This window comes from Lagenorhynchus albirostris, chromosome 6 (assembly GCF_949774975.1).
Source record: "Lagenorhynchus albirostris chromosome 6, mLagAlb1.1, whole genome shotgun sequence".
Classification (NCBI taxonomy): Eukaryota; Metazoa; Chordata; class Mammalia; order Artiodactyla; family Delphinidae; genus Lagenorhynchus; species Lagenorhynchus albirostris.
The window spans coordinates 29811430-29836904 of NC_083100.1; the positions used below are offsets into that span (position 1 = coordinate 29811430).

The window sequence follows — 25475 nt, forward strand, 5'->3', positions numbered from 1 at the left end:
GGTCAGAATCAAATGTTGCAGAACTCTGGAAATTTCCCAAAGGCTTGCAACAATCCGGGGAGTGTTTAAAAAGAAGGAGGAGGAGGAGAAGGAGGGGAAAAAACTGTTCAATCTCAGTAAAAGCAATGAGCTCTGTGGCATTTTTCACTTGCCCTAGTCCCATCTCGGACTCTCCTGCTTTGTGATATCCTTGAAAACCAACAGCCTGCATTCATGGTGAAGACCAGCAGCCCGACAGCCACTGGAAGGAACAGAAAGGGGCTGGAGCTCCTTCAAAGCTTCATCCCCAGAGACTTACTATATGACCTGTTTGTTCCCTGGAAAATCCCACTTGCAAGACTGACTTAACTCAGAGCTCATTAAGTGTGAAAAACTTTTTCCCCATAAACATTTGTCGAAAACAATTACAGGCAATTACTTAACCTTGCAGCTGTCTGAGGTGATGGATACCAGTTGGGGGAAAACATTAGACTAACAAAAAATTAAAAACAGAATGAGACATACAGAGGGGCTTTGGGAAGCTTCTGAATCAAGAAGGCCACATGCATGTATAGGGTGGTGCACATGCCCAGGGCTCTGTGCATTGACAAGAAAGACCCGAAAAGGCCCTAAGCTCTCACCTCTGGATGACCTTGAGATTCTGTGCAAGGAAAGTGGAAGCTAAGGCAGAGTTGAAAATGCACCCCCAATATGCACACAGAGCCTCTCACCAAAAACTGGGTTGCTTATTGGTTCTAGGCATTTAAGGAAATTTCCAGGTCCTACCTTATACCTTCTGAGCTTTGCATGGAGGTAAGAACAAAGGAAAGATCACATGGGTGATAAGACAGCCAAAAACTATGATGTCTCTCTAGATTCCTGCTCCCATTTCAGTTCAGGCCACTAAGGATTTTCCTTACTTTATTGCTAGCTCAGCCATACATTTAAAAAGATGATTTTTACATTTAGTACAGTGGCTTTTAGAGATTTTGTAGTGAAAAGATTTAAAAGAATATCTATAATACCATATTGCCAGAAACACAACTCCACCTAGCTTTTGAGATATTATTGTTGTCCTTAGGAAGGTTCTACCTACACTGTCATTTCTTATCTGACTATAGTAAGGAGGAAAAACTTATTATGTTGACTGCAGTGATACATTGTTGGGGAATCCTGCTTGTGTTTCTCTACTGTTCAACCTCAGAGCCAGGCTTGAACCAGCTGCCGGTTTTCTCTTCTTATCCTTGAGGAGCCCCAGAAACTCCGCACTTTCCTCTCTCTCAGTAGCTGACTCTACCTACTTCTCTTGTCACAAATCTCTCCAACTTCCATATTCTTTGCTCCGCAAAAATTTATATTTGTCTTAAGGACTTTCCTATTACTCACTAGAGGAGAATACTTAGATAGCAAAAACATGATCAATATGAGAAATTTACAGGCATTTCATAATTTTACAAATCACGGTTCTCATTTCCTTTTAGGATGATTTTTGTCTTCCAATTTTATTCTCTTAAAGAGTTGTTCTGTAGTTAGATGAAGACCACAGGAATCCTTCCTCCTAAACCACAGATGTAAGGGTTTGTGGATGCTCTCAAGACAATGGGGGACCCTCTCCTCTCCAGAGAATATCTGGCACCTCTGAGAACCACCAGATTGAGTGGTACCCAAATCAGTCATCCTCTGTCCTGATTAGGACTATTATGGACATTATTTTATAATCCTTTATTATTGAATGATCAAAACATCTGAATATAAACTAGATTCTGATTGTGGATACACTTTTTCTTTTGTCTTTATTTTTAAAATTTTTTTAAAGATTCTTGGCTTTTACTTTCTTTCTTTTTTGTTTATTTATTTAGGTTGCGCCATGCCTTAGTTGCAGCACGTGAGATCTTCCTTGCGGATGCAGACTCTTAGTTGTGGCATGCATGTGGGATCTAGTTCCCTGACCAGGGATTGAACCCAGGGCCCCTCCGTGGGGAGCACGGAGTCTTACCCACTGGCCCACCAGGGAAGTCCCTGTGCATCCACTTTTAACCACCTGGTTAACACAAGGCTTTATCCCTTCTGAAACTCTGAGTTGATATATGTTAGATCTTCTTACTCTTTGCTCCTCATTTTTTAGCCTTCCTTTCATACCTTTCATATCATTGTCTCTCTGTGTTACATTTTGGATAACTTCTTCAGATATGTCTTCTAGTTTACATTCTCCCTTCAACTGGGTCTAAGCTACATCTTATGCATCCATTAAATTAAATTTCAAGATTAACTTTGTAATTTCTAGAAGTTCTATTTGATTCTTTTTTTGGCCGTGCCATGCGGTATGTGGGATCTTAGTTCACCAGCCAGGGATTGAACCCGTGCCCCCTCCACTGGGAGGGCAGAGTCTTAACCACTGGACCACCAGGGAAGTCCCTCTGTTTGATTCTTCATAAAACTTTCTTTGCCCAAAGTCGATATTCTGCCTAAAATTCTAGTGGTTATTGGTGCTTCTGTCTTTCTATTCAGGTCTTTTAAAGTGTTCTGCTAAATTTCTGTTTTCTTGTGTGACCAGAGTAGATTATCTCTACTATCTCATCTTACTTTAAGGACTATGATTCTGTGGTTTTTAGCCACCTGACTCCTTCCTCCTTCAAAGAGATTAAAGAATTGAAACTGGTCTGTAAAGGAAGAGCTCCCATTCCCCAAGCAATAATGGCAAGTTGAAAAAGAATAAAAGTAATAGAAATGACAACCAGATCTTTGGGGGTGAATATGGGACATAAGAAAATTGTTTCCCTTCACTGTACGTCACATATGAAAGAACTTTTATAGTGTTTTCTCTCCATGCCACCCCATCCCTCTTAGCACAAAATAAAATAAAATAAAATGAAGCTACACTTAGCAAAGGCAGCACTGCATATACGCATTGACTGATAGAAGACCATGGCTAAGCCACAGAATCAGAGCCATACATCCTGACCCATGGCCAGGAGAGCCATCAAACTGCATCAAGTGTAACATGAGAGTAAACAAAACATAGAGTTTCAGGGTTGGCAGAATTTTAGACATTAAGTCCAGTCACATTCGATGCCAGAAAAACCTTCAATTTATGGTTGTCTCATTAAACATCTCTAAGTGTGAGAAATGGGCCGTTATCTGACAAAGCTTTGTGCTAGGCTGAAAGCTCCATGGCTTCAGCTCATCGCTATTCGCTTCTGTTTCACTGGGGCCTAGAACACGTAGGAGATGCTCAGGAAATACGTATTAAATGAAGAAATGCCAATTTTTAACAACTATAATCTCTAGAAAGTTTTGCTTCATACTGAGCTAAAATTTCTCTTTCCCTCATATTCTTAGCTTTACTCTCTGGCCAGATAAAACAATTCCCTTCTCTGCATGAAAAACGTTATCCTGCTCTTTCATTTCCAGGATAAATAGCTTCCACCAGTTCATTCAGCACTCCTCCCATGATGTCATTTTAAGCTTTCTCTTCAACCTGTTCCCTCTCTTCTGGACATGCTCCAGTTTATCCTTGTTCTTCATAAATTTAATTCCAAGGAAAGAACACAGCACCCCCGGGTGCATTCTGACCAGCTCAGGCAGAGTTGGACAAATCCTCCCCCAATTCTGTGAAAACAGCCAAGGGCAAATTCACTCCCCCTCTTTTTATTTTAGGCTGCCACATCCCTTTCTTGACTTACTTGAGCTCACGGTCAAGGAGAAAGCTTGTACTGAGCAGAAATTTAGCATGCCCAAAGGTCAGAAGAGGTCACCAAAGGGCACCAATCTCAGTACCTGGGTGAATGGTGCCCATCCCATGGAAATGCAGGTGAAAGTGGTTGATTGGGATACCTTCTGGGTACATCACATCGACTCCCTTCTCATGGTTGTTGAAAAGGCACTGAATAAGCCATGAGTTCATATTATCTATCTCTTCAATGCAGGCTTACCAAATCCATTTTAGGGTAATAATTCAGGGCCTGTAACTGCTGCCTCAGCACATTACAGCTGGGAGAACCTGTTTGAGAAGATGATTTGCTTTGCACTGTAACTGGCATAAAGTTCAACGCAGGTGTTGCTTAACAAGCTAGTTCCGAAGTGAAAGACAGGTAAATTCTAAAGGACATTCTGGACACTGCCTTTCAGTCAATTTTCCAGGTCGGTATGGTGGAATTAGACTTTTTTGGGGTTTTTTGTTTGTTTGTGTGTTTGTTTGTTTGTTTTGCGGTACATGGGCCTCGCACTGTTGTGGCCTCTCCCGTTGCGGAGCACAGGCTCCGGACGCGCAGGCTCAGCAGCCCTGGCTCGCGGGCCCAGCCGCTCCGCGGCATGTGGGATCTTCCCGGACCGGGTCACGAACCCGTGTCCCCTGCATCGGCAGGCGGACACTCAACCACTGCACCACCAGGGAATCCCGGAATTAGACTTTTTTAGAAGTAACAGAATGACCATTCTGAATGTCTCTTTCCGGAAGCTTCAAAACTTTATCTTGAATGCAAGCAAAACTAAAGTGTTTTTGACTCAAGATATCGATGGTTACTATTAACATGACTATTCTTAAGTGGCTTTAAAGTTGAGCTTAGAATTGCCAAGATTTTTCTTTTAATAACTAGTCACATGAGTTATTAAACATAGTCTCAGGGAATCAGACTTTAGGCTTGAAGTGGTTTGTCTGACTTTGTCTTATTAGAGAAAATCTGTGATGGACAGAAAAGATAGAGGAAAGTGTTCTAAAAGTAGAATTTTTAAAAAGAAATTTTATTGTATCAAGTGATTTGCTACTCAGTTTCTTCCAAGCTCCTTGTCAGGAAATCAACTGCTTGCATTATGTTTCAGTGATGATACATTGTGTTACTTGTATAGGTGCCAGGACATCTTCTGACTGCTTTCTTAGGCTTGAGTGCTTGGAGAAATACTTGGCTTTTGAATTATCCAAAGTACAGACCGTCCCCGACTTATGATGATTCAACTTATTTTTTGACTTTATGATTGTGCAAAAGCAAAGCACATTCAGTAGAAACTGTACTTGGAATTTTGGATTTTGACCTTTTCCCAGCTAGCAATATGCAGTATATGATATAGCGATACACTCTCTCCTGATGCTGGGGAGCAGCGGCAGACACAGCTCCCAGGCAGCCATGGGATCACGAGGGCAAACAACCAGTCCACTTACAACCATTCAACCGTAGCCCCCTGCAGTGGAAGCGGGGGCTTTTGCTTCCACTGACGTCAATGGGCTCAGGTGTCATGGCAGGGCTGGAACTAGGGTGAGGTAATTAAGGCAAAATTTAACAGGCACCAAAAATCTCAGTAAACAAAATGTATGTAAAAGATCCATGCTGAACAAACTATCAAAATTTTAAGTGAAGTCAGGATCTGGCTCTGTACTTGCATGACCCAACCTCACTTGCCTCACCCTAATCTTGACCCTATGTCATGCAATCTGAATTTGTGGGTGGACCAATGGGGAAAGCCAACAAGAAACTATTCTGGAACCGGGACACCAGGGATAATTGTGAAGGAATCCTGGAATGGATAGAGTAAGATGTCCAGATGTTCAGAGATGGGTCACAAGTATCCACAGTAGTGTACTGAGATAAAATAGCTCTCGTTTGTTTCAATAAGAAACATATCTAAGGTAAGAGGAAAATCTCGAGATGTGACGATGGGTCATGCCAACCTCTAGGGGGCACTGCTCCCATGAAGAACCTGGTTCCTGTTGAGGGCTCTGCTAGGTGAGGACAAAATGGAGTCCTCAGAGCCTCACAGTGGGGTTTGGTTGGAGGGCTTTGATCAGAAATAGAAACTGGGGGGCTTCCCTAGTGGCGCAGTGGTTAAGAATCCGCCTGCCAATGCAGGGACACGGGTTCGAGCTCTGGTCCGGGAAGATCCCACATGCCGCGGAGCAACTAAGTCCATGCACCGCAACTACTGAGCCTGCGAGCCACAACTACTGAAGCCCACGTGCCACAACTACTGAAGCCCGCGTGCCTAGAGCCCGTGCTCCGCAGCAAGAGAAGCCACTGCAATGAGAAGCCCGCGCACCACAACGAAGAGTAGCCCCTGCTCGCTGCAACTAGACAAAGCCCGCGCGCAGCAACGAAGACCCAATGAAGCCACAAATAAAAAGATAAAGAAAGAATAAATTAATTTAAAAAAAAAAGAACTAGAAACTGGATTAAATTTTTCTTCGTCTTTCTGATTTTCTTCTCTCTCACCTATGTCCTGTGCCTGAAGTGTTAAGCCAAGATGTGGATATGCACCCTTTGAAAGTACCCTTGCCCATTGTAGGACAAGAAGAAATCACAGTGGGGTCCCGGCAGAAAGAAGAGGCTCTTGGGCAAATGCAGTCCATATATGGCCCAGGTCACCATAAGAGACCACGAGGGGACTTGAGACTTAACCTGCTATGGAGCAGTAAAGAATATGTGTTTGCCTAATGTCCTCAGAATCCAGCTGCCGTGGCTGGATAGGAGTCCAGCCATGGTCTGGTAATTTGGCTCCTGGTCTGGTAATTTGGTTCTTCACTTTTCCACATTTGCAGTAACTTTAACAGCAGAGTTAGAACCAGGCCCAGGAATAGAATAGATTCTGGGTAAATACGGGCCTCTGGCACAGCACTGCTGTGTAGCCACAACACAAGCTCAAAGATAAAAACCGTTCTCACAAGCTGGGGCCACTGGGCCTTGGGGGGGGCGGTGAGGAGTGGTGAGAAAGGGTCTAATTAAAAAACAAAGAGGATTTCTTTATCTTATATCATTCTGAGCTTCCTCCAACGTAGTCTTCCTCAGGGGAGAGTGGTTTATTTTTGTTTTGCTTTTTTATTCAGCCACAGGTATAGTTCTAGAAAAGGAAAGTCGAATTATTCTCTAAATTCAGTGTCATTCTCAAAAACTATTTCCTTAAACACTCTTGAGGAAGGATTCTTGTACCTTGGGTGCCCAGAGGGTAAAAACTTGGGCACTTACACATTTCGATAAGAATCTAACCGTGGCAACTTGCCAACTGAATGGTTTTTGCAGTTTCCTCACCTTCAGTTTCCTAAGCAGTAAATAGAGAATAAGGGCTCAAAAGTAATGTCTATTATCATAGACTCTTGTCCTTAATGGATGATGTTAAAGACCCCCTGAGTGCAGATGTCAGTGCCATCTACAGTGTCCCCACCAGCAGCCATTCAAGTGCAATGTATACATATCTCTTTGGTTTGTTGGTTGGTTTTCTCTTTTTTTTTGGCCTTGTCTCACAGCGTGCGGGATCTTAGTTCCCTGATCAGAGATCAAACCCAGGCCCCCTGCAGTGGCAGCATGGAGCCCTACCCACTGGGCATCCAGGGCATTCCAGTTGGTAGGTTTTGAACAGCTATAAGTTCTTGGTTCCACTAAGCCAAACGTTTTTTTTAATATTTATTTTATTTATTTCTTTTCTTTTTTTTTTTTGGCTGCGTTGGGTCTTAGGTGTAGCACTTGGGATCTTCGTTGAGGCATGCGGGATCTTTTGCTTCAGCGCAGGCTCTTTTGCAGCACACAGGCTTCTCTCTAGTTGTGGCATGAGGGTTTTCTCTCTCTAGTTGTGGTGCGCAGGCTCCAGGGTGCATGGGCTCCGTAGTTGTGGCGCACGGGCTCCAGAGTGCATGGGTTCTGTAGTTTGTGGCACTCAGGCTTTCTCGTTGAGGCGCGCGAGCTCAGTAGTTGTGGCACGTGGGCTTAGTTGCCCCGCGGCACGTGGGATCTTAGTTCCCTGACCAGGGATCGAACCTGTGTCCCCTGCGTTGGAAGGCGGATTCTTTACCACTGGACCACCAGGGAAATCCCATCCACTAAGTCAAACTTTTCCTAGCTATTATGCCAACCAATTTTTTGCCCTAGCTCCAACTTTGGAATCAACATAAATATCTTACTATTTATGACCTTAAGACAGCATAAATGTCTTACTTTTTCCTCATCTTCAAGTATCTGAAAACAGCTCTCAGACTCCTTTATTTTTAATTAATTAGTTTATTTATTTATTTTTATTTTATATTGGAACATAGTTGATTAACAGTGTTGTGTTTCAAGTGTACAGTAAAGTGATTCAATTATACATATACATGTATCTATTCTTTTTCAAATTCTTTTCCCATTTAGGTTATTGCAGAATATTGAGCAGTATTCCCTGTGCTATACAGTAGGTCCTTGCTGGTTGTCCATTTTAAATATAGCAGTGTGTACATGTCAATCCCAAACTCCCAATCTATCCCTCCTCCCCTACCCTTCCCCCTCCATAACCATAATTTCATCCTCTAAGTCTGTGAGTCTGTTTCTGTTTTGTAAATAAGTTCATTTTATCGTTTTTTTTTAAAGATTCAGCATATAAGTGATATCATATGATATTTGTCTTTCTCTGTCTGATGTACTTCACTTAGTACGATAATCTCCAGGTCCATGCATGTTGCTGCAAATGGCATTATCTCATTCTTTTTAATGGCTGAGTAGTATTCCATTGCATATATGTACCGCATCTTTTTTTTAATCCATTCATGTGTCAGTGGACATTTAAGTTGCTTCCATATCTTGGCTACTATAAACAGCGCTGCAATCTCAGACTCCTTTAGTCTTCCTTTCTCACTGATTCCTTCAACCATTCCAACAGATATAATTCAGTCTCTGGAGTCCTTTCTTCTGCACTGCTTTTTTTTCCAGTGGTCTCCTCAACATCTGTTTTTGCAGACCTCTACAAACTACACCTAATATAGACTGACCATGATAAAGTGGAATGCTGAGCCTGCTAGCTTTACTTTCACTACTGTCAAATAATTAAAAGTGTTCATGAAGGATGTCTCTAAACCATCGCAATAATGATTGTGGAATTCAACGTTTGTTTACTGTCAATGGGCAAATCTTTCAAATGGTGCTTTATTTTATCTTCCACTACTACATTTGATCCTATACTCCCTCCTATATCTCCTTCTAAGTGAAAAAAAGGCAGAAATATTTTCAGGCGTAATCTTGTATGAATGGGAGGAAGTTCTAGAATTGTTGTCCCTCCCACCTCCCCCCACTTTTCTGCTTCTGTCTTGAAAAACATTACCGTTGCTACCAAAACAAGTTTCCCGTCCACCTGCTTTACCAAGTTCACTACCTCCCTCTCTGGATGATGAATAGTTTTGTGAAGTGTCTGCAACTTCAATACATTTTGCAAATTACTTGAGTGTTGTTCCTTCTTTTTTTTTAGAAAGGAAATACCTTGATACAAATTGAATAAGCATATAATAGCTGCTAATTCAGTTTCTATCCTCAACTGGGAATTCTTCCTAGATTTCTGTCAATGTTATTGACAATATGTGATTAAGGCCAAAACATTTTTAGTGCCAAGTAATGATGAAACAGAAAACAGAGGTATATTACGGTAGCAGCACAAACTTCCACTCGGTGTCCCTGAGTTTTCTGAAGCATATCTTTGCAGAGATTTCAGGTCATGGTTAACGATTTTAGACGCAGACCAATATAGTCACGTACAACCTTTTTTTACTGTCTAAACCATGGTATCAATTTTTGAGCAGTTTAATAATCTGGTAGGTATTCTGTTGTGGCTGCTGCTTCCAAGATCAGTTCTTCAGTAGACATAACATTGCCCCGAAGACCCTAAAAAGGATGAAAGCTCTAATTTTGACTGCTTATGTGGAGGAAAATATCCACGACATAAATTGAACAATTCAGATCTCCAGTAGCTATCTAGTCATATGCCTACAAAAACAGAGTTACAGAAGTCCTATGGCATCAAGGTTTCCAAATTAAGTGCCTACTTCTTCTTGCCAAAAAAATTATTTGCATACATAGAAATCACTTTTTAAGGAAATATAGGGATTTCTGCTCTGACCAAGGCTTTGAAACATTACATTGCTAATGGTGGTGATTCTTTCCCAGACTCTAGATAAAATTTGGAGAAAAGTGAGGTAAAGACCTAGACCTTTAACAAAAGATGAAAATAGCTTTTTTAAAAAGGAAGAGAAATATAATGCTTTACAGTGTCTATTTTCTCACCACTCTTGGTCAGATTTGGGGATAATAGTGGCCTTTGGGGGCTCGACATAGGGGTCCCCCAACTGCCTTCAGAAGGCAGGCATCTAACAAGGTGTGATCTCAATACAGATCAATATTTTTCAAAATACAAAACACGCAAAACAAGTTTTAAAATCTGTACTTAAATCTTCTCATTTTTCTCCTGAAGTGATACAAAGAAATCTCGTTACCTTTCTACTTTCCCTCTACCCCCCTCCATTGTGTACTGCTTTTAGTCTTCAACTGGTAGTAATCAATAGCTATAATTATTGAGCATGCTCTCTGTGCCGGGCACTGACCTAGTCACTTTCTGAGGATTTCCTTTTGTGATCATCATTAGCAACCCTATGAGTTAGAACTATTACTACTCTCATTGTACAAATGAGGAAACTGAGGCTTCAAGGTAGTAGGTGATTTGTCTAAGATTCCACAGCCAGGAAGAAATAGACTGGGATTTGAAAGCAGGCATTCTGATTCCAGAGCGATAGACCACGTTATGGCCTGATATTTAAATTTTACCCATGTGTTCATTATCTTAAAGCCTTGCAAAGAAATTAAGCCTGAAAGTTTCTCCCTGACCCAAGGTTAATCATTCACTCTGTTTTCCTCCCCACAATCAACAGAGCCATACAGATTGTACAAATCGGGACACAAACTTCTGGGTGGAGCATTAAATCAACTGTTATGTAAGTAGGCGTTGACCTTTCAAATATGTGCTGCTGTTCTCTTAAACTGTCCTAGTGAAGCCTGAGGGTAGGACATGCAAATCAGCCTGCAAGTGCCTTTTATGAAAAGACCTTGATCTCAACAGAGTGAAAATAGGTATCATTTCATGTGCACTTGATTCAATTGTATTTTTTTCATAAAGAAAAAATTTTCTCTTCCCCCACCCCATTGCCTTTAAAATGGAATAAAACATTTGTATGCCTGAAATTAGCTATAGTTTTTCTATCCAGGGTTGATTTTCAATGACAACTCAATAAAAAAAGTTATGGTGAAGGTTATCCTAGCTTAGCTAAGCTTCCTGAAAGCTTCTATTAATTTCCTAAATGAATGTCTTTCAAATAAGTCTCCCTCATCTCCATTCTAACTCTCACTGCCTAAGGCCCTTCCATCTTTGACTTCAATTGCAGCAATATCTCCCAAACTGCTACCAGATGATCTTTACAAAAACAAAAATTCAGCAATGCCACTCCCTGCTACAAACATTTTTATTTGCTCCCAGCTGACAATGCAATAAAATCCAAATGCTTAAGTATGACCTTCAAAGGCCTTCATTACCAAAACACTCCTTTTTTTGTTGTGTCTTTTCCAGCCAATCCAAAACACTTACATTTATCCTAATAAGCCAAAGAATATTGTCATTTGTCTTAAAGTATGGCATTAAGCAATAAATGACATGGGAGCTACAGATAGGCAAGACGCTTCTCTTATTCAAGGTGAGGCTGTGCCAGGCCTTGGGGTGGAAAGGTGCAATCCAACAGTTACCTTTCTACCACCTCCCTACCCCAGGAACCATCAATATCACACTCAACCTTCAATTTCCATTGAAAACTCCCTTGTTTCTCTTGGGTGAATAAACAGGGAATCTTTATAAAATACTACTGTGCCCCAACACCTTCCAAGCAGAGATCGCTTTTCCAAAGGGTAGCAAAATATTCTGCTGGTGCCAAACATCTTGAGCACAAACTGGGGTGTGGTATACAGTTTATATTTGATAGTTAGTGGAAAATATTGAGCAATGACCTCAAATAACTCCCCCCACCCTCACACACACACACACACACACACACACACACATGCTTTTCAACAAAATCTCTCTTCCCTAAGTAGATGGCTCTTGAAAAGTAAAGTTTGCTGACGATGTATGTTTGCCGGGTAATGGATCTGTGGTTTTCACCAAAGAGTTTCTCTCTCATGTCCATTGATTCTTTCTACTCATTCCTGTCATTCAATCAGAAGCAGAGTACAGGTTCCCTCAAGCGCCCCTGTTCTTTTCACGGGAGATGCATTTTACAGGAGATACGTTCTTTTCTTTTTTTCTTTTTTTTTTTTTTTTTTGCAGTAGGCGGGCCTCTCACTGTTGTGGCCTCTCCCGTTGCGGAGCACAGGCTGCGGACGCGCAGGCTCAGCGGCCACGGCTCACGGGCCCAGCTGCTCCATGGCATGTGGGATCTTCCCGGACCGGGGCACGAACCTGCGTCCCCTGCATCGGCCGGCGGACTCTCAACCACTGCGCCACCAGGGAAGCCCAGAAGATACATTCTTGAGTTCTTTTTTATCAGCGTGTATGGGGAACTCTACAAAGGCAATCCACGTAGACAACTGTCAGCAACACCAAATCCTTCTCTCTGATCAAAGCAGATAAGAGCCTAAGTTTTCTTAAGGTTCTGTTAGGTATACATTTCTGCAATGGTCCATGAAAACCCATCTAACTCAACGATATGGAACTAGATTGAACCCCTCTGCATTCACCAAATGTTCTGCCAGAAAGAATCTGTGTTTTGTCAAGGTGGATAAACAAAATGTTTCCCTCTACAGCCAAGCCTCATTTAAAACCACACTTAAAAGTTTAATGATACACATTTCTACCAGACGTCCTTTCCCCCAATCATCTGGATTTTATAGACTATTTATCACTATTCTTTCTGCCAGAACTCTTTGTAGTGAAATCTATTTACTCAGAAAAGAGTTTCAGCTTTACCATCTATTAAATCTGCATAGATAAGAAACCCGTTTGTTTAATTCAATAAACAGTTCTGTGCTCCAGAACTAGATATTTGTCACTTGAGTATCGAAGTAAATGTAACCCAGGAATGTGATAACTTGGTTCCTCACAGCAGCTGAATCCCTGTAGTAAATATGCCTCTTCACATTCTTTGGAAACCAAACCACAAACTTGAGGGATGCTTCTCTGAACTTTGCTGCACACCAAGCATTTTTCACACATTTCTAATGGACTTGGGTGGACCTGTTTATATTCATGTCCACAATGCAGCTTGGCACTCACTTCAGTGGCTACTCAAAAGATTTAAGATCATATAGATCTTTATTAGTCTTTATTTCAGTCAGAATTATTTATTTGCCTTTCAGCAACACAAATGGTTTAAGACAAATACAGTAGCTATTTCCTCTTTTCAGTCAAGTCTAAAGCCTCATCCTGGCATTGTTATTGTGCTCTTCTAAACTGAGAAAAATATATGACATCTCAATGGAAAGTCACTGCCAGCCAAGACGGTTTGCCTCTTCCTATTTAATAAATGACAGTTTCCTTTAAACCTGGATTTAAAGACCTACGTCTGCCTGCTACCCATCTTCATTTCTGGTTACTGCCTAGCAAGGCTTTTTTCTATTGCCCAGATATCCCTCTAGTTTCACCTCTGCATCTCTGGGAAATTGGGATTGACATATATACACTAATATGTATAAAATGGATAACTAATAAGAACCTGCTGTATAAAAAAACAAATAAGGGGCTTCCCTGGTGGCGCAGTGGTTGAGAGTCGGCCTGCCGATGCAGAGGACACGGGTTCGTGCCCCAGTCTGGGAAGATCCCACATGCCGCGGAGCGGCTGGGCCCGTGAGCCATGGCCCCTGAGCCTCTGTGGCCGGAGCCTGTGCTCCGCAACGGGAGAGGCCACAACAGTGAGAGGCCTGCGTACCGCAAAAAAAAAAAATAATAAATAAAAATATAAAATAAAATATGAAAAAAAAGTAGTGTGTGTATATATATATATATATATATATATATATATATATACACACACACACATATATGCATATGTATGTACCTGTGTATGTATATATATAGCCACATGGTGAAACTGAGCGCAAATTCCCCCATATTTTCTTTCTGCACCTCTTTTTGCTCTTTCTCTCTTATCTCATTAAGAATAAACAGATCAGTATAACACATCATGATGGATGATACAGCAGAACATCAGTTTTTAAAAGTTTAAAAATACATGTTCTTAAAAAAAAAAAAATACATGTTCTTAAATGTAGGTCCTTAAATTTAAATTGGCAGAAATGCCCAAGGCAGTAACCTTTCTTTGCAGACCACATTTTTACTTTGAGATTGCAGATATTATCTTGAGATTGCATTATCACACACTTCATTTGCACCCTCATATGTGTATAGTTTTATTTTTTTCAATAATTTTATTTCTTTTTTTCTTTAAATTTATTTATTTTTGGCTGTGTTGGGTCTTCGTTGCTGCGCGCGGGCTTTCTCTAGTTGGGACAAGTGGGGGCTACTCTTCTTTGCAGTGCGCAGGCCTCTCATTGCAGTGGCTTCTCTTGTTGCGGAGCACAGGCTCTAGGCATGCGGGCTTCAGTAGTTGTGGCTTGTGGGCTCTAGAGCACAGGCTCAGTAGTTGTGGCACACGGGCTTAGTTGCTCTGCAGCATGTGGGATCTTCCCGGACCAGGGCTTGAACCCGCATCCCCTGCATTGGCAGGTGGATTCTTAACCACTGCGCCATCAGGGAAGCCCAGTAATTTTATTTCTTACTATATACAAGGCATAGTGTTAGCAAAGACTTCAAATTCAAGTACTGACAGCATCCTGGAAAGTGTCATAAATGAGTGATTTGGAAGTGGTGGTGACCATGGCAAGTCAGAGTACATACCTTGTCTGGAGAGGAATGCAAATGCTGCTACAGAAAATACAGGCCCGTTATTACCAGATGATACAAATTATCAAAAGAAGCTAAAAACTGCAATATTTTTGTGAAGTCTATTAATGTTTTGTTTTTGTTTGTTTTGTTTTTGCGGTACGCGGGCCTCTCACTGTTGTGGCCTCTCCCATTGCGGAGCACAGGCTCCGGACACGCAGGCTCAGCGGCCATGGCTCACAGGCCTAGCCGCTCCACGGCATGTGGGATCTTCCCGGACCGGGGCATGAACCTGTGTCCCCTGCATCGGCAGGCGGACTCTCAACCACTGCTCCAACAGGGAAGCCCTCTATTAATGTTTAATATTAGCATCTACACCAAACATCTTTAACACTTTTTCAACCACAGACACACAGACCAACACACAGACTAACAGTCTGCAACCTCTATAAAACACAGTTGGTTGGTAGCGGGATAGAGCAGACCAGGCCAAGCCAGGACTCCCAAGATGAAGGTGCCCACGGGAAAAGAGCAGATTCAGCAGCAAGAGATAGAAGAAAGGAGTTCAGACTGAGCTCAATGTGTGTAGATCAGGGTTTCTTACCTTTGGCATCCTTGACTTTTGGGGCAAGATAATTCCTTGTTGTGGGGAGCTGTCTATTACAGGGTGCCTAGCAGCATCCTTGGCCTCTACTCACTAGGTACCAGTAGCATTTCCCCCCTCATCCTCCATCCCCTGTTGTGACAATCAACAATGTCTCTAGACATTGTCAAATATCCCCTGGGAGGCAAAATTGTCCCTGGTTGAGTACCGCTGGTACAGATGTTGGTGGTAATAAGGGATGAGAATTAGTGTCAGAGCAATGCCTCCTGGGGTGGTAAGTCAGTAGTCTAACCAATGTAGGAGAGAAGCATGGATCCTCCCAGAGAGCAAAGGAGCAGAGTCATGGAAATGTGGTAACAGAGGTCAGTGTTTTCCAGAGGACCTAAGGTATGGCAATCCAAAACTGGAACCTGGGAGCAAGGACGAGGGACAAGGCAATAACCCAGTTACCCAAATCAGAGAATGAAGTAGAAAGAGAACCATGGATCAGCATGACTGCTAAGTTACACTTTGAACAAGGAACATATTTGAGTTCAAGTCTGGGGCACAGCAGAGCTTACAGGTAGGAGTTGAAAGGCCCAAGTTGTGGGACTTAGAGCAATGATGAGGCGGGGACATAGGGATCTAATGAGAGGTGGCAGAAGACAGGGTGAGGGTCATTTAGCAGGGAGTTTACTCACCATTCCTCTTGAGAACCAGCTTTGTTACCACTCCAAGGAATAGCTCTGGTTCTAGGTTATGATCCATTTCTTTGCCTTTCTTATCATGGTCCTCTGTAGTAACTCTAACAGAAACCCAGTAAGGTTAGGAACTTGTACATAGCATCTTTTTTCCTGGAGAAAAAAAGAGTTGTCTCAACTCTTATAGTCAATCTCTTATATCAAATTGGAGAAGGTTAAAATGAGGATCTATGGAGAGGCCCCGAGGAGCATAAAATCTTATGGTTGCCTTGCTGGGACAAAGAGGCAAGTCATTCTCAGAGGCCAACTCAGAGTTTCTATTTCCATTTTATTTTTATTTATTTATTTGTTTGTTTTTTGAGATTATGGAAGTCAATTTTTATTTTCTCCTTTTATACTTTATACTTTTCTAACTTTTCTACAATGAACATTTACTATGTTTATACACAGAAGATAAAAACTATATATGTGTGTGTTGTTTATTCAATTCTTTAATTATAAGACAAGACAGAGATCACTTCTTCCAGAAAGTCTCTGAATTTCTTTCTTTCTTTTCTTTTTTTATTGTGGGAAAATATATGTAACATAAAATTTACCATTTTAACCATTTTAAGTGTACGCTTCTGTAGCATTATATACGTTCACATCGTTGTACAACCGTCACCATTATCCATCTCCAGAACTTTTTCACCTTCTCCAACTGAAACTCTGTACCCATTAAACAATAAATTCCCATTTCCAGTCTTCCCCTAGTCCCTAGCAACAACCATTCTACTTTTTGTGTCTATGAACCTGAATAGTTATGCATACAAGAACAATCATACGTTTGTCCTTTTGTTCCTGTCTTATTTAATGTATAGCCTCCTCCTATGCTTTTGAAAAGCTCAGAGTCTTCAAAGAGTTTGCCTTCCCCAGAGGTCACAAATTTATAGCTGGGCTGAATACAGCCCGCAACTATTTCGTTTTAAAACAGTAGTTTAGGAGTTGGAAACTTTTCACATTAAAAATATAGATATTCAGCCATTTGTCAAAAACTCTGGCAACCCTAAGCCCTCATTTCCCACGTGGAAGCAGTTGGCTGGAACTGAGTAGCTGCTCTCCACTGAAAGCAAGTCCACTGCTCTTTGGTTTACCCAAATCCCATTGTCTCCCCAACTTGGACTGTTGCATCCATTAAAGTTCCCTGCCCTTGGGACATTTAAATTATGAAATAAAGGGCAGAGGTTGTTTAACTCTGCCCGAATAACATAGGTCTATTACAACTCTAGATCTGCCCCTCATTTCCTTACAAAGCAGGAGTCTTACCAGCCCACCGTAATCAATTGAATCAATTGCAAAAACTCTCTCACATTCTCTTTTGATGGCTAAAAAGGATGTTCATTAAATGGCTCCCTGACCATTGCTGGGGTAAAAGAGATCCTCCTTACAAAGCCAGGTTTTTCCTCTTTGTGCTCTCCCTAAGGGAAGCTCCCCTCTCTTTCTTCCGGAAGCCATGACGATTGTTAGGAACAGTTCCCACCTCAAGGGTTTCTTATAACATCTTTCATAGGAGGTGAGCACTGACAAGTCTCCACCACAGTGCTTAAAGTCAAGGCCTAGAGAAGCTATATTAGTTAGGATACAGGTTCAGCTGCTTTAAAAGAATAGTGGGGGAAATATTTTCTCACTTAGTAATCCAGAAGGAGGTGGTTCAGAGAAGTAGGGCAGCTCTGCTCCATGAGGTCATCCAGGGACCCAAGCTTCTACCCTGTGAACAATCATGTTTTCCTTATCCACCTGGTACATGATGGCTCATCACTGCATCCTCATTCAGCCAATGAGAAGAAGAGAAAGAGGGTAGGGGAAGGCCCGAGACTCTGGCGTAGAACGAAGAGGTCAAAACATCTTGTTGCATGTACAAGCCAAGAACTGCCAAAGTTTGCCAACAAACCACTGGAATCTAGACAAGAAGCATGGAACAAATTCTCACTGATAGCCCTCAGAAGGAAACAACCCTGCCTACACCTTGATTTCAGTTTTCTCCAGACTTTGAAACAATAACTTTGTTATTTTAAGCTATCCAGTTTAGAGTACTTTGTTACAGTAGCCCTGGGAAACTAATACAGTTAGTTAGTCTCTAGATATTTGGGTAGGTCTAAGTAAGGTTTGGAAATTCTATCTGGAGGTGCCTATAAACTATAAAGCAATATACAAACAAGGTACAATAATTAAGCAAGAATATGCCCTCAAGGGTTAACTGTCTCTAGCCAAGGACTTGGTAGGATAGTTGGCTGAATTCTGTCTTACTTCTCACTTTTCTTCATCCCACCCCTCCCTCTCACCATCACCAGCACACAAAAACATCTACTCAAGTCCGAGGGGAATTCCTAGCTTATATTTGTTGTGAAGGATTCAGCTGGGCAGTATTCAGCTCCTCTTTTTTTTTTTGTATAATGCTGTAAAAAGCTGCATTTATTGCAATTTTTTTTCTTTTTTTTTGAATTTTATTTTATTTTTTTTATACAGCAGGTTCTTATTAGTTATCCATTTTATACACATCAGTGTATACATGTCAATCCCAATCTCCCAATTCATCCCACCCCCACCCCCACCACCCACTGCTTTCCCCCTTGGTGTCCATATGTTTGTTCTCTACTTCTGTGTCTCTATTTCTGCCCTGCAGACCAGTTCATCTGTACCATTTTTCTAGATTCCACATATATGTATTAATACACGATATTTGTTTTTCTCTTTCTAACTTACTTCACTCTGTATGACAGTCTCTAAGTCCATCCATGTCTCTACAAATGACCCAGCTTTGTTCCTTTTTATGGCTGAGTAATATTCTATTGTATATATGTACCACATCTTCTTTATCCATTCTTCTGTCGACGGGCATTTAGGTTGCTTCCATGACCTGGCTATTGTAAATAGTGCTGCAATGAACATTGGGGTGCATGTGTCTTTTTGAACTGTGGTTTTCTCTGGGTATATGCCCAGTAGTGGGATTGCTGGGTCATATGGTAGTTCTCTTTTTAGTTTTTTAAGGAACCTCCTTACTGTTCTTCATAGTGGCTGCATCAATTTACATTCCCACCAACAGTGCAGGAGGGTTCCCTTTTCTCCACACAGTATTCAGCTCCTCTTGAAGATCTTTCTCCAAGCCTGAACTGTTCATTGCATCTAACCTACTCATCTGCTTTCTGGAAGATTAGGAATTTCTCTGGAACAAGGGTTTCTGTTTGAAGGGATTCTGTTCAGAAAAATCACTCATCCTCAAGGTACCTCCCCCTGCCCCAAGAGAAACGGGATGAGGGGTGGTTGGAATCCTTCAGCAGGCCCTGCGACCATTCCGGCTCAGCACAGTCAGCAATGACTTTGTAAGCTCCTGACTTGCTGAGGATAGTGGTTTTGTGTAATTAGAAGTCCTCCACTGGCTTTTCTATATTTGGGGAATCAAGTTCCATCTACTCACCGCTTAGGGTTTTGTAAGGTGATTTAGGGCCATTTGACCTCAGAATTGCTCATAGTCTAAAAGAATAGGTCATAGGCACCAGGAAGGTAAGGGTGTCTTAGTATACAGGCAGAAAACCAAGACAGGGAGTTGGAGATTAGGCTGGAAAGGATTTGACATGGAGGGGGTTCAGCTACCAGAAGGAGTGAAGAGGGCAGAGTAAGGTCCCAGACCTGAAAGAAAAAGGTAGCGGGAAAGAAGCCAGTCTTGGACACATGAAGGAAAGGACTCAGTGACAAGGAACAAGTCTAGATCTTGAGGATAGAACTGTGGGTCAAGGCCAGAGAGATTCTGGCAATGAGAGTGACTTAGGGGTGAACTCACAAACTCTCACCTGAGGCTTTAAAATTACATTTGGTTCTGAACAGGCTTTCTAGCAGAGCCAGTTATTTACTGAGCACATGTTGAGCACCTGTGAGATGTTAAGACCTGTACTAGGCACTGTGGGTTACAGAGATGACAGTCATTCTCAAGGAGTTCACAGTTTGGTAGGGCAGGAATCAAAGAGAAATCAGTGACAGTATAGTGTATTAAGTACAATAAGAGAAGTATGGCAGAAGAGGGGAATGTCGTAGTGGTTAAAAGCCCAGGATCTGGCTTCAACAGATTTGAATTTAATCTTGACTCTCCAATTATAGGTTGCGTGAAACTGGGAAAGTCACTAAGCTTCTTGAAGTTTCAGTATTTTTTCTTGGAGATGGAAATAACAGTAGTACTTATCCACTTTATATGATTCTTTCAAGGGTCAAATTAGATCATACATGCCTGGCATCTAGTAAATTCCCAATAGCATTGACTATTGTGTGTAATAATAGTTGTTATTATGTATTATAATTATATGGGGGAAGGTAATGTCAGAAAATGTTTCCAAGAAAAGGTGGCATTTGAGCTGAATGTTGAAAGATAAAGAGAAGTTAGCTGGGTCTGGGGTTGGGAGAATGCTAATGAAGTGCTTTTGTTTTTAACTATGCTCTGCTAGATTCCTCAAATGATTTTAGGTAGGATGATGAATTTAGTGTTAGTCAAATTGAGTCTGAGCTGGCTGTGAGCAACACAAGATGTTTTGACCTCTTGGTTCTAACCCTACTATAATCTCAAATCTTACATATTTGCCCCATTAATGATTAGAGCTCCATGAAATGAATATAACTATTAGTCTTTTTTCTACTTGATTTTGAATACTACAGATAGAAATAACACAAAATAAATTGATGAAGCTATATTTACACCCAGTAAACAATTTGGTTGAAAAATTGACATTCAAGTCTTCTTAACGCAGGAAACTGGACTGGATAGCAGGGGGAAAAAAAAAAAGGCCACAAAAGAAAACTTACTTTGCATGAAATTATAATAGATAACATTTGGTATGGATAAAAATAAACAAAATAGGGGTGAGATAGGGAGTGTGGGAGGGAGACGCAAGAGGGAGAAGATATGGGGATATATGTATATGTATAGCTGATTCACTTTGTTATACAGCAGAAACTAACACACCATTGTAAAGCAATTATACTCCAATAAAGATGTGAAAAAAATAAAGGGCTTCCCTGGTGGCGCAGTGGTTGAGAGTCCGCCTGCCGATGTAGGGGACACGGGTTTATGCCCTGGTCCGGGAAGATCCCACATGCCGCGGAGCGGCTGGGCCTGTGAGCCATGGACGCTGAGCCTTCGGGTCTGGAGCCTGTGCTGGAGGAGCCTGGGCCACAACAGTGAGAGGCCCGCATACCACAAAAAATAAAAAAATAAAAATAAAACTGATTAATAAATCAAATCTTTGTTGTAATGTAGAAAAGAATTACTTTGAATTAATTCAAAACAAAGTAATTTCAGGAAAATAAAAAATTTAAATAAAGCTTAACTGCACTCTATAAGAAATTAATATAGAAATTAAGTGGTCATAGTCAAGTTCATTCCAAAATATATCTTGTAGTTGAAAAGCCTTCCATATTGATATAATTCTGATGAACATATTTGAATTTATAAACCTAGAATCAAAACATCCATGGGTGCAAAACAGTGGGTCAAAATCTCCAGTGCTTGCCCGTGACATCCAGGTGGATGAGCCAAAGAAGCAATTGGAACTCTGTCTAGATCTTAAGAAGTCAGGGTACAAATAAGGATTTTGAAGTCATCACCACATAAGTATTCATCTGTTTTCTTTTGCATCTTCCATAAAATAATAATGCCTGGTAAGAACTTAATAAATATTTGTTGAATGTTAGATTCTCTCTAGTCAGCCCTACAAGCATTATGAACATAGGAATTGTACCTATAGAGTCAATCATTTTAATTTAGCACTTACTGAATACTTTACAAAACTAAACTCTCACAGCTTTGAGAATAATTATAGCAACACTTAGGTCCACTGAGACTTGGACACCTGGAGTGTCCAACAGAAATATACTATTTCTAGTTCATAAGATGAAAAACTTTTTTTTAACATATGATATTTCTTTAATGGTTGTAAGTCTATTCAGGTTTTGTTTCTGCTTGTGTCCATTTTGGAAGAGTACTTTTTTTCTAGGAAACATTTTGCCAAATATTTCAAATAAGTATTTTTTTCATAGCTTCCTCTCATTTAAAAAATCTCTACTTCTGTGGTTACGTCCCCCTTTTGGTCCTAAATTGTTATTAGTGTCTATTAAGATAAAATATTTTTATCCTTATGTTCTGTATCATTCACTAAACATTTGTTCTTTTAAAAATTGTTTTCTTTCTTTTTAAATTTGCTTCCATAGATTTCTTCATTCTGCATTTAGCAAGGTCATGGAAGATCTAGAGGAAACATTATTTGAAGACTTTGAGAACTACTCCTATGCCCTGGAATATTACTCCCCAGAGACTGATTTGGAGGAGAAAGCACACCTAGGAGTCATTCACTGGGTCTCCCTTGTGTTATACTGTTTGGCATTTGTTCTGGGCATTCTAGGAAATGCCCTTGTCATTTGGTTTACGGGATTCAAGTGGAAGAAGACAGTCACCACTCTCTGGTTCCTCAATCTAGCCATCGCAGATTTCATTTTTCTTCTCTTCTTGCCCCTGTACATCTCCTATGTGGCCATGAATTTCCACTGGCCCTTTGGCATCTGGTTGTGCAAGGCCAATTCCTTCATTGCCCAGTTGAACATGTTTGCCAGTGTTTTCTTCCTGACGGTGATAAGCCTGGACCGCTATATCTACTTGATCCACCCTGTCTTATCTCATCGGTACCGGACCCTAAGGAACTCTCTGATTGTTATTATAGTTGTTTGGCTTTTGGCTTCACTAATGGGTGGTCCCACCCTGTTTTTCCGGGACACTCTGGAGTTCAATAACCACACTCTTTGCTATAACAACTTCCACGAGCATGATCCTGACCTCACGTTGATGAGGCATCATATTCTGACCTGGGTGAAAGTCATTGTTGGGTACCTCTTCCCTCTTCTAACAATGAGCATTTGCTACTTGTGCCTCATCTTCAAGGTGAAGAAGCGAAGCATCCTGATCTCCAGTAAGCACTTCTGGACCATCCTGGCTGTGGTCATTGCCTTTTTGATTTGCTGGACTCCGTATCACCTGTTTAGCATTTGGGAGCTCACGATTCACCACAATAGCTATTTCCACCAGGTGCTGCAGGCTGGAATCCCCCTCTCCACTGGCTTGGCATTCCTCAATAGTTGCTTGAACCCCATTCTTTATGTCTTAATTAGTAAGAAGTTCCAAGCACGCTTTCGGGCCTCAGTTGCTGAGATACTAAAATATACGCTGTGGGAAGTGAGCTCTTCTGGCATAGTAAGTGAACAGCTCAGGAACTCTGAAACCAAGAATCCGTCTCTCCTGGAAACAGCCCAGTGAATTCTTACTCTTGCACAGATCATATGGCTTTTGTGTGGGTCCCCTGACAGATGCTTTCGGATTGTTTGGGTCCAAGACATAGAGCTGACTGTATCTTTTTATTGTTTTTGGTCATTTTATTGGCATCATATTTTTCTATTGATATAAAACATAAGAAGAATCTTCATTTTTTTCCAGCAACTTAAATTATGTGTTATTCTTGCTAATTATACTGTAGTGGATTAATTAACACTATTTTTTCAATTTTAATGACTTTTTAAAAGTTCTAAATCTTAATATTAAATATATGACTAATTTCAAAAATATAAAAACATGTGTGCTTAAGCTCACTTTAATTTTGCACAAGTAACCTATTAGACCTAGTCTTAAAATACAACATATGTACTTAATTTCTTTATTTCATGTAATCTGTATTTGCATTTATGAATTAAAGTAATAGTTGGTTAGAGTAGGTTAAAACTGTCCCAAAATCTAGTCGCTTAAAATAGCAATTTATTATTATTATTATATCTCACAAGTCTGAGGATCAGCAATTTAAACAAGGCACAGAAGGGAGGTTTGCCTCTCTGCTTCGCAATATCCGGAGCCTCAGCTGGACCAGGATGACCCAGCTGCCTGAGGTTTAGAACAGCTGGGGACTGGCTGAGCGGCTCTCCTCCCTTCTCCCCATCCCCTTCCCTTCCTTCTCCTTCCCCTCTCTCTCCTCCCCTTCCCTCCTCCCTTCTTCTCCTCTCCTTTCTTCACACGGGTATTCCAGCATAGCACCTCAGGGTTAGCCAGACTTATATGGCAGTGTGGGGCTCTAGAGACCAGGGTAGAAATTCCTACTCCTCTTAAAGGCTATGCCAGACACTTGCACAGTATCACTTCCACTGTACTCTATTGACCAAAGCAGTCACTGGCCAGCTCAGATTCAAAGGGAGGGGACATATACCCTACCTCTCAATGGGGATATATGCCCATCTTTAATTCCCCATGATATCATTATAAACATTAATGTTGGGCTTCCCTGGTGGCGCAGTGGTTGAGAGTCTGCCTGCCGTTGCAGGGGACATGGGTTCGTGCCCTGGTCTGGGAGGATCCCACATGCCGCGGAGCGGCTGGGCCCATGAGCCATGGCCACTGAGCCTGCGCCTCCGGAGCCTGTGCTCCGCAACAGGAGAGGCCACAACAGTGAGAGGCCCGCGTACCGCCAAAAAAAAAAAAAAAATTAATGTTTTTGGAAAATTCTGAGTATGTATATACGCAAATAAGTATAAGATTGCTATAAACATGAAACACTGACATCCAGATAGTAGATAGGCCAGCTCAATATCAGAATGATTTCAGGAAAATAAAGCATGTATGACGTATTGATATATTTCTACCTTCTATTCCTATATTTATAAGACCAATAAAGTATACCTTTAAGTCAGTGACCTCTTCATGGTGCAAATCTGTTGCACTTAAGACTAATAGTATTTTGACTTCTATTCATTTATGCCTTTAGCAAATAGATGAATAAGAGTTATACAGAACCATGGTAGACAGATACTGTGAGGGATGCCAAGATGCATAAGGTACTTATAGGGGGTGAGATTAAACTTGCATAAAAACAATCCTAAAAAAAAAAAAAAAATCCTAAAACAAGGTAGACAGTAGTAAGTGCCGTAAGAGAGCCAAGACAAATGTAGACTGTTCAGAGGAAAGAGATGGCCTCCAGTGTGCAGGTCAAGAAACACTGGAAATCTATGTCCTTGCAGTTGGGGTTTCCTAAAGATCCTGCTCCTTTTTCACGTCTCTGTTTGTACCCTTTTATGAATACAAACTCTGCTATTTACTGCAATTTTAAAAACATTTAATTTTCTATAATTTCTCGGTTTTATTTTGAAAGTCGTGAGGGGAGCTATGTTATTCCTTGAATCGGTATCCTTTTTTATTTCATCTCATAGTTTTTAAAAATGCTAAGATCAGATCATTTATTGGCTCTGTTCTTTACTGTTAGCCCCATGCAACAATCAGATCTGGTTTGGAAATCATTCCAAGAAAAAAAATGTGTGGCATAGCTCAGCCTATCCCAAATTTCTGTCGTTCCCAAGATTCCTGGCTTCTGCCATACTCAGTATGGGTTAAGGGAAGACAAGGAGAGAAAGGCTCATTGTGAGTTTCCAGCCCTTTGTGCACCCTTGAACCCCGCCCCTGCACCACCAGGGCTTGCGATATTCCACTCTGATGTCCCCCTCGACCCTCAATGGACAGGCTCTCAGGATCA

At 41.2% G+C, this 25475-nt stretch overlaps 1 protein-coding gene across 1 annotated transcript; it reads left to right on the plus strand.

Annotated features, from left to right (window-relative positions):
• Positions 1–10620: 10620 nt before the first annotated feature.
• On the plus strand, positions 10621–23502 carry CMKLR2 (chemerin chemokine-like receptor 2). Its single transcript, XM_060152226.1, has 2 exons — positions 10621–10684; positions 22129–23502. The coding sequence occupies exon 2, from the start codon at positions 22157–22159 to the stop codon at positions 23222–23224; it is 1068 nt and encodes a 355-aa protein (XP_060008209.1). The 5' UTR covers positions 10621–10684; positions 22129–22156; the 3' UTR covers positions 23225–23502.
• The last annotated feature ends 1973 nt before the right edge of the window (positions 23503–25475 follow it).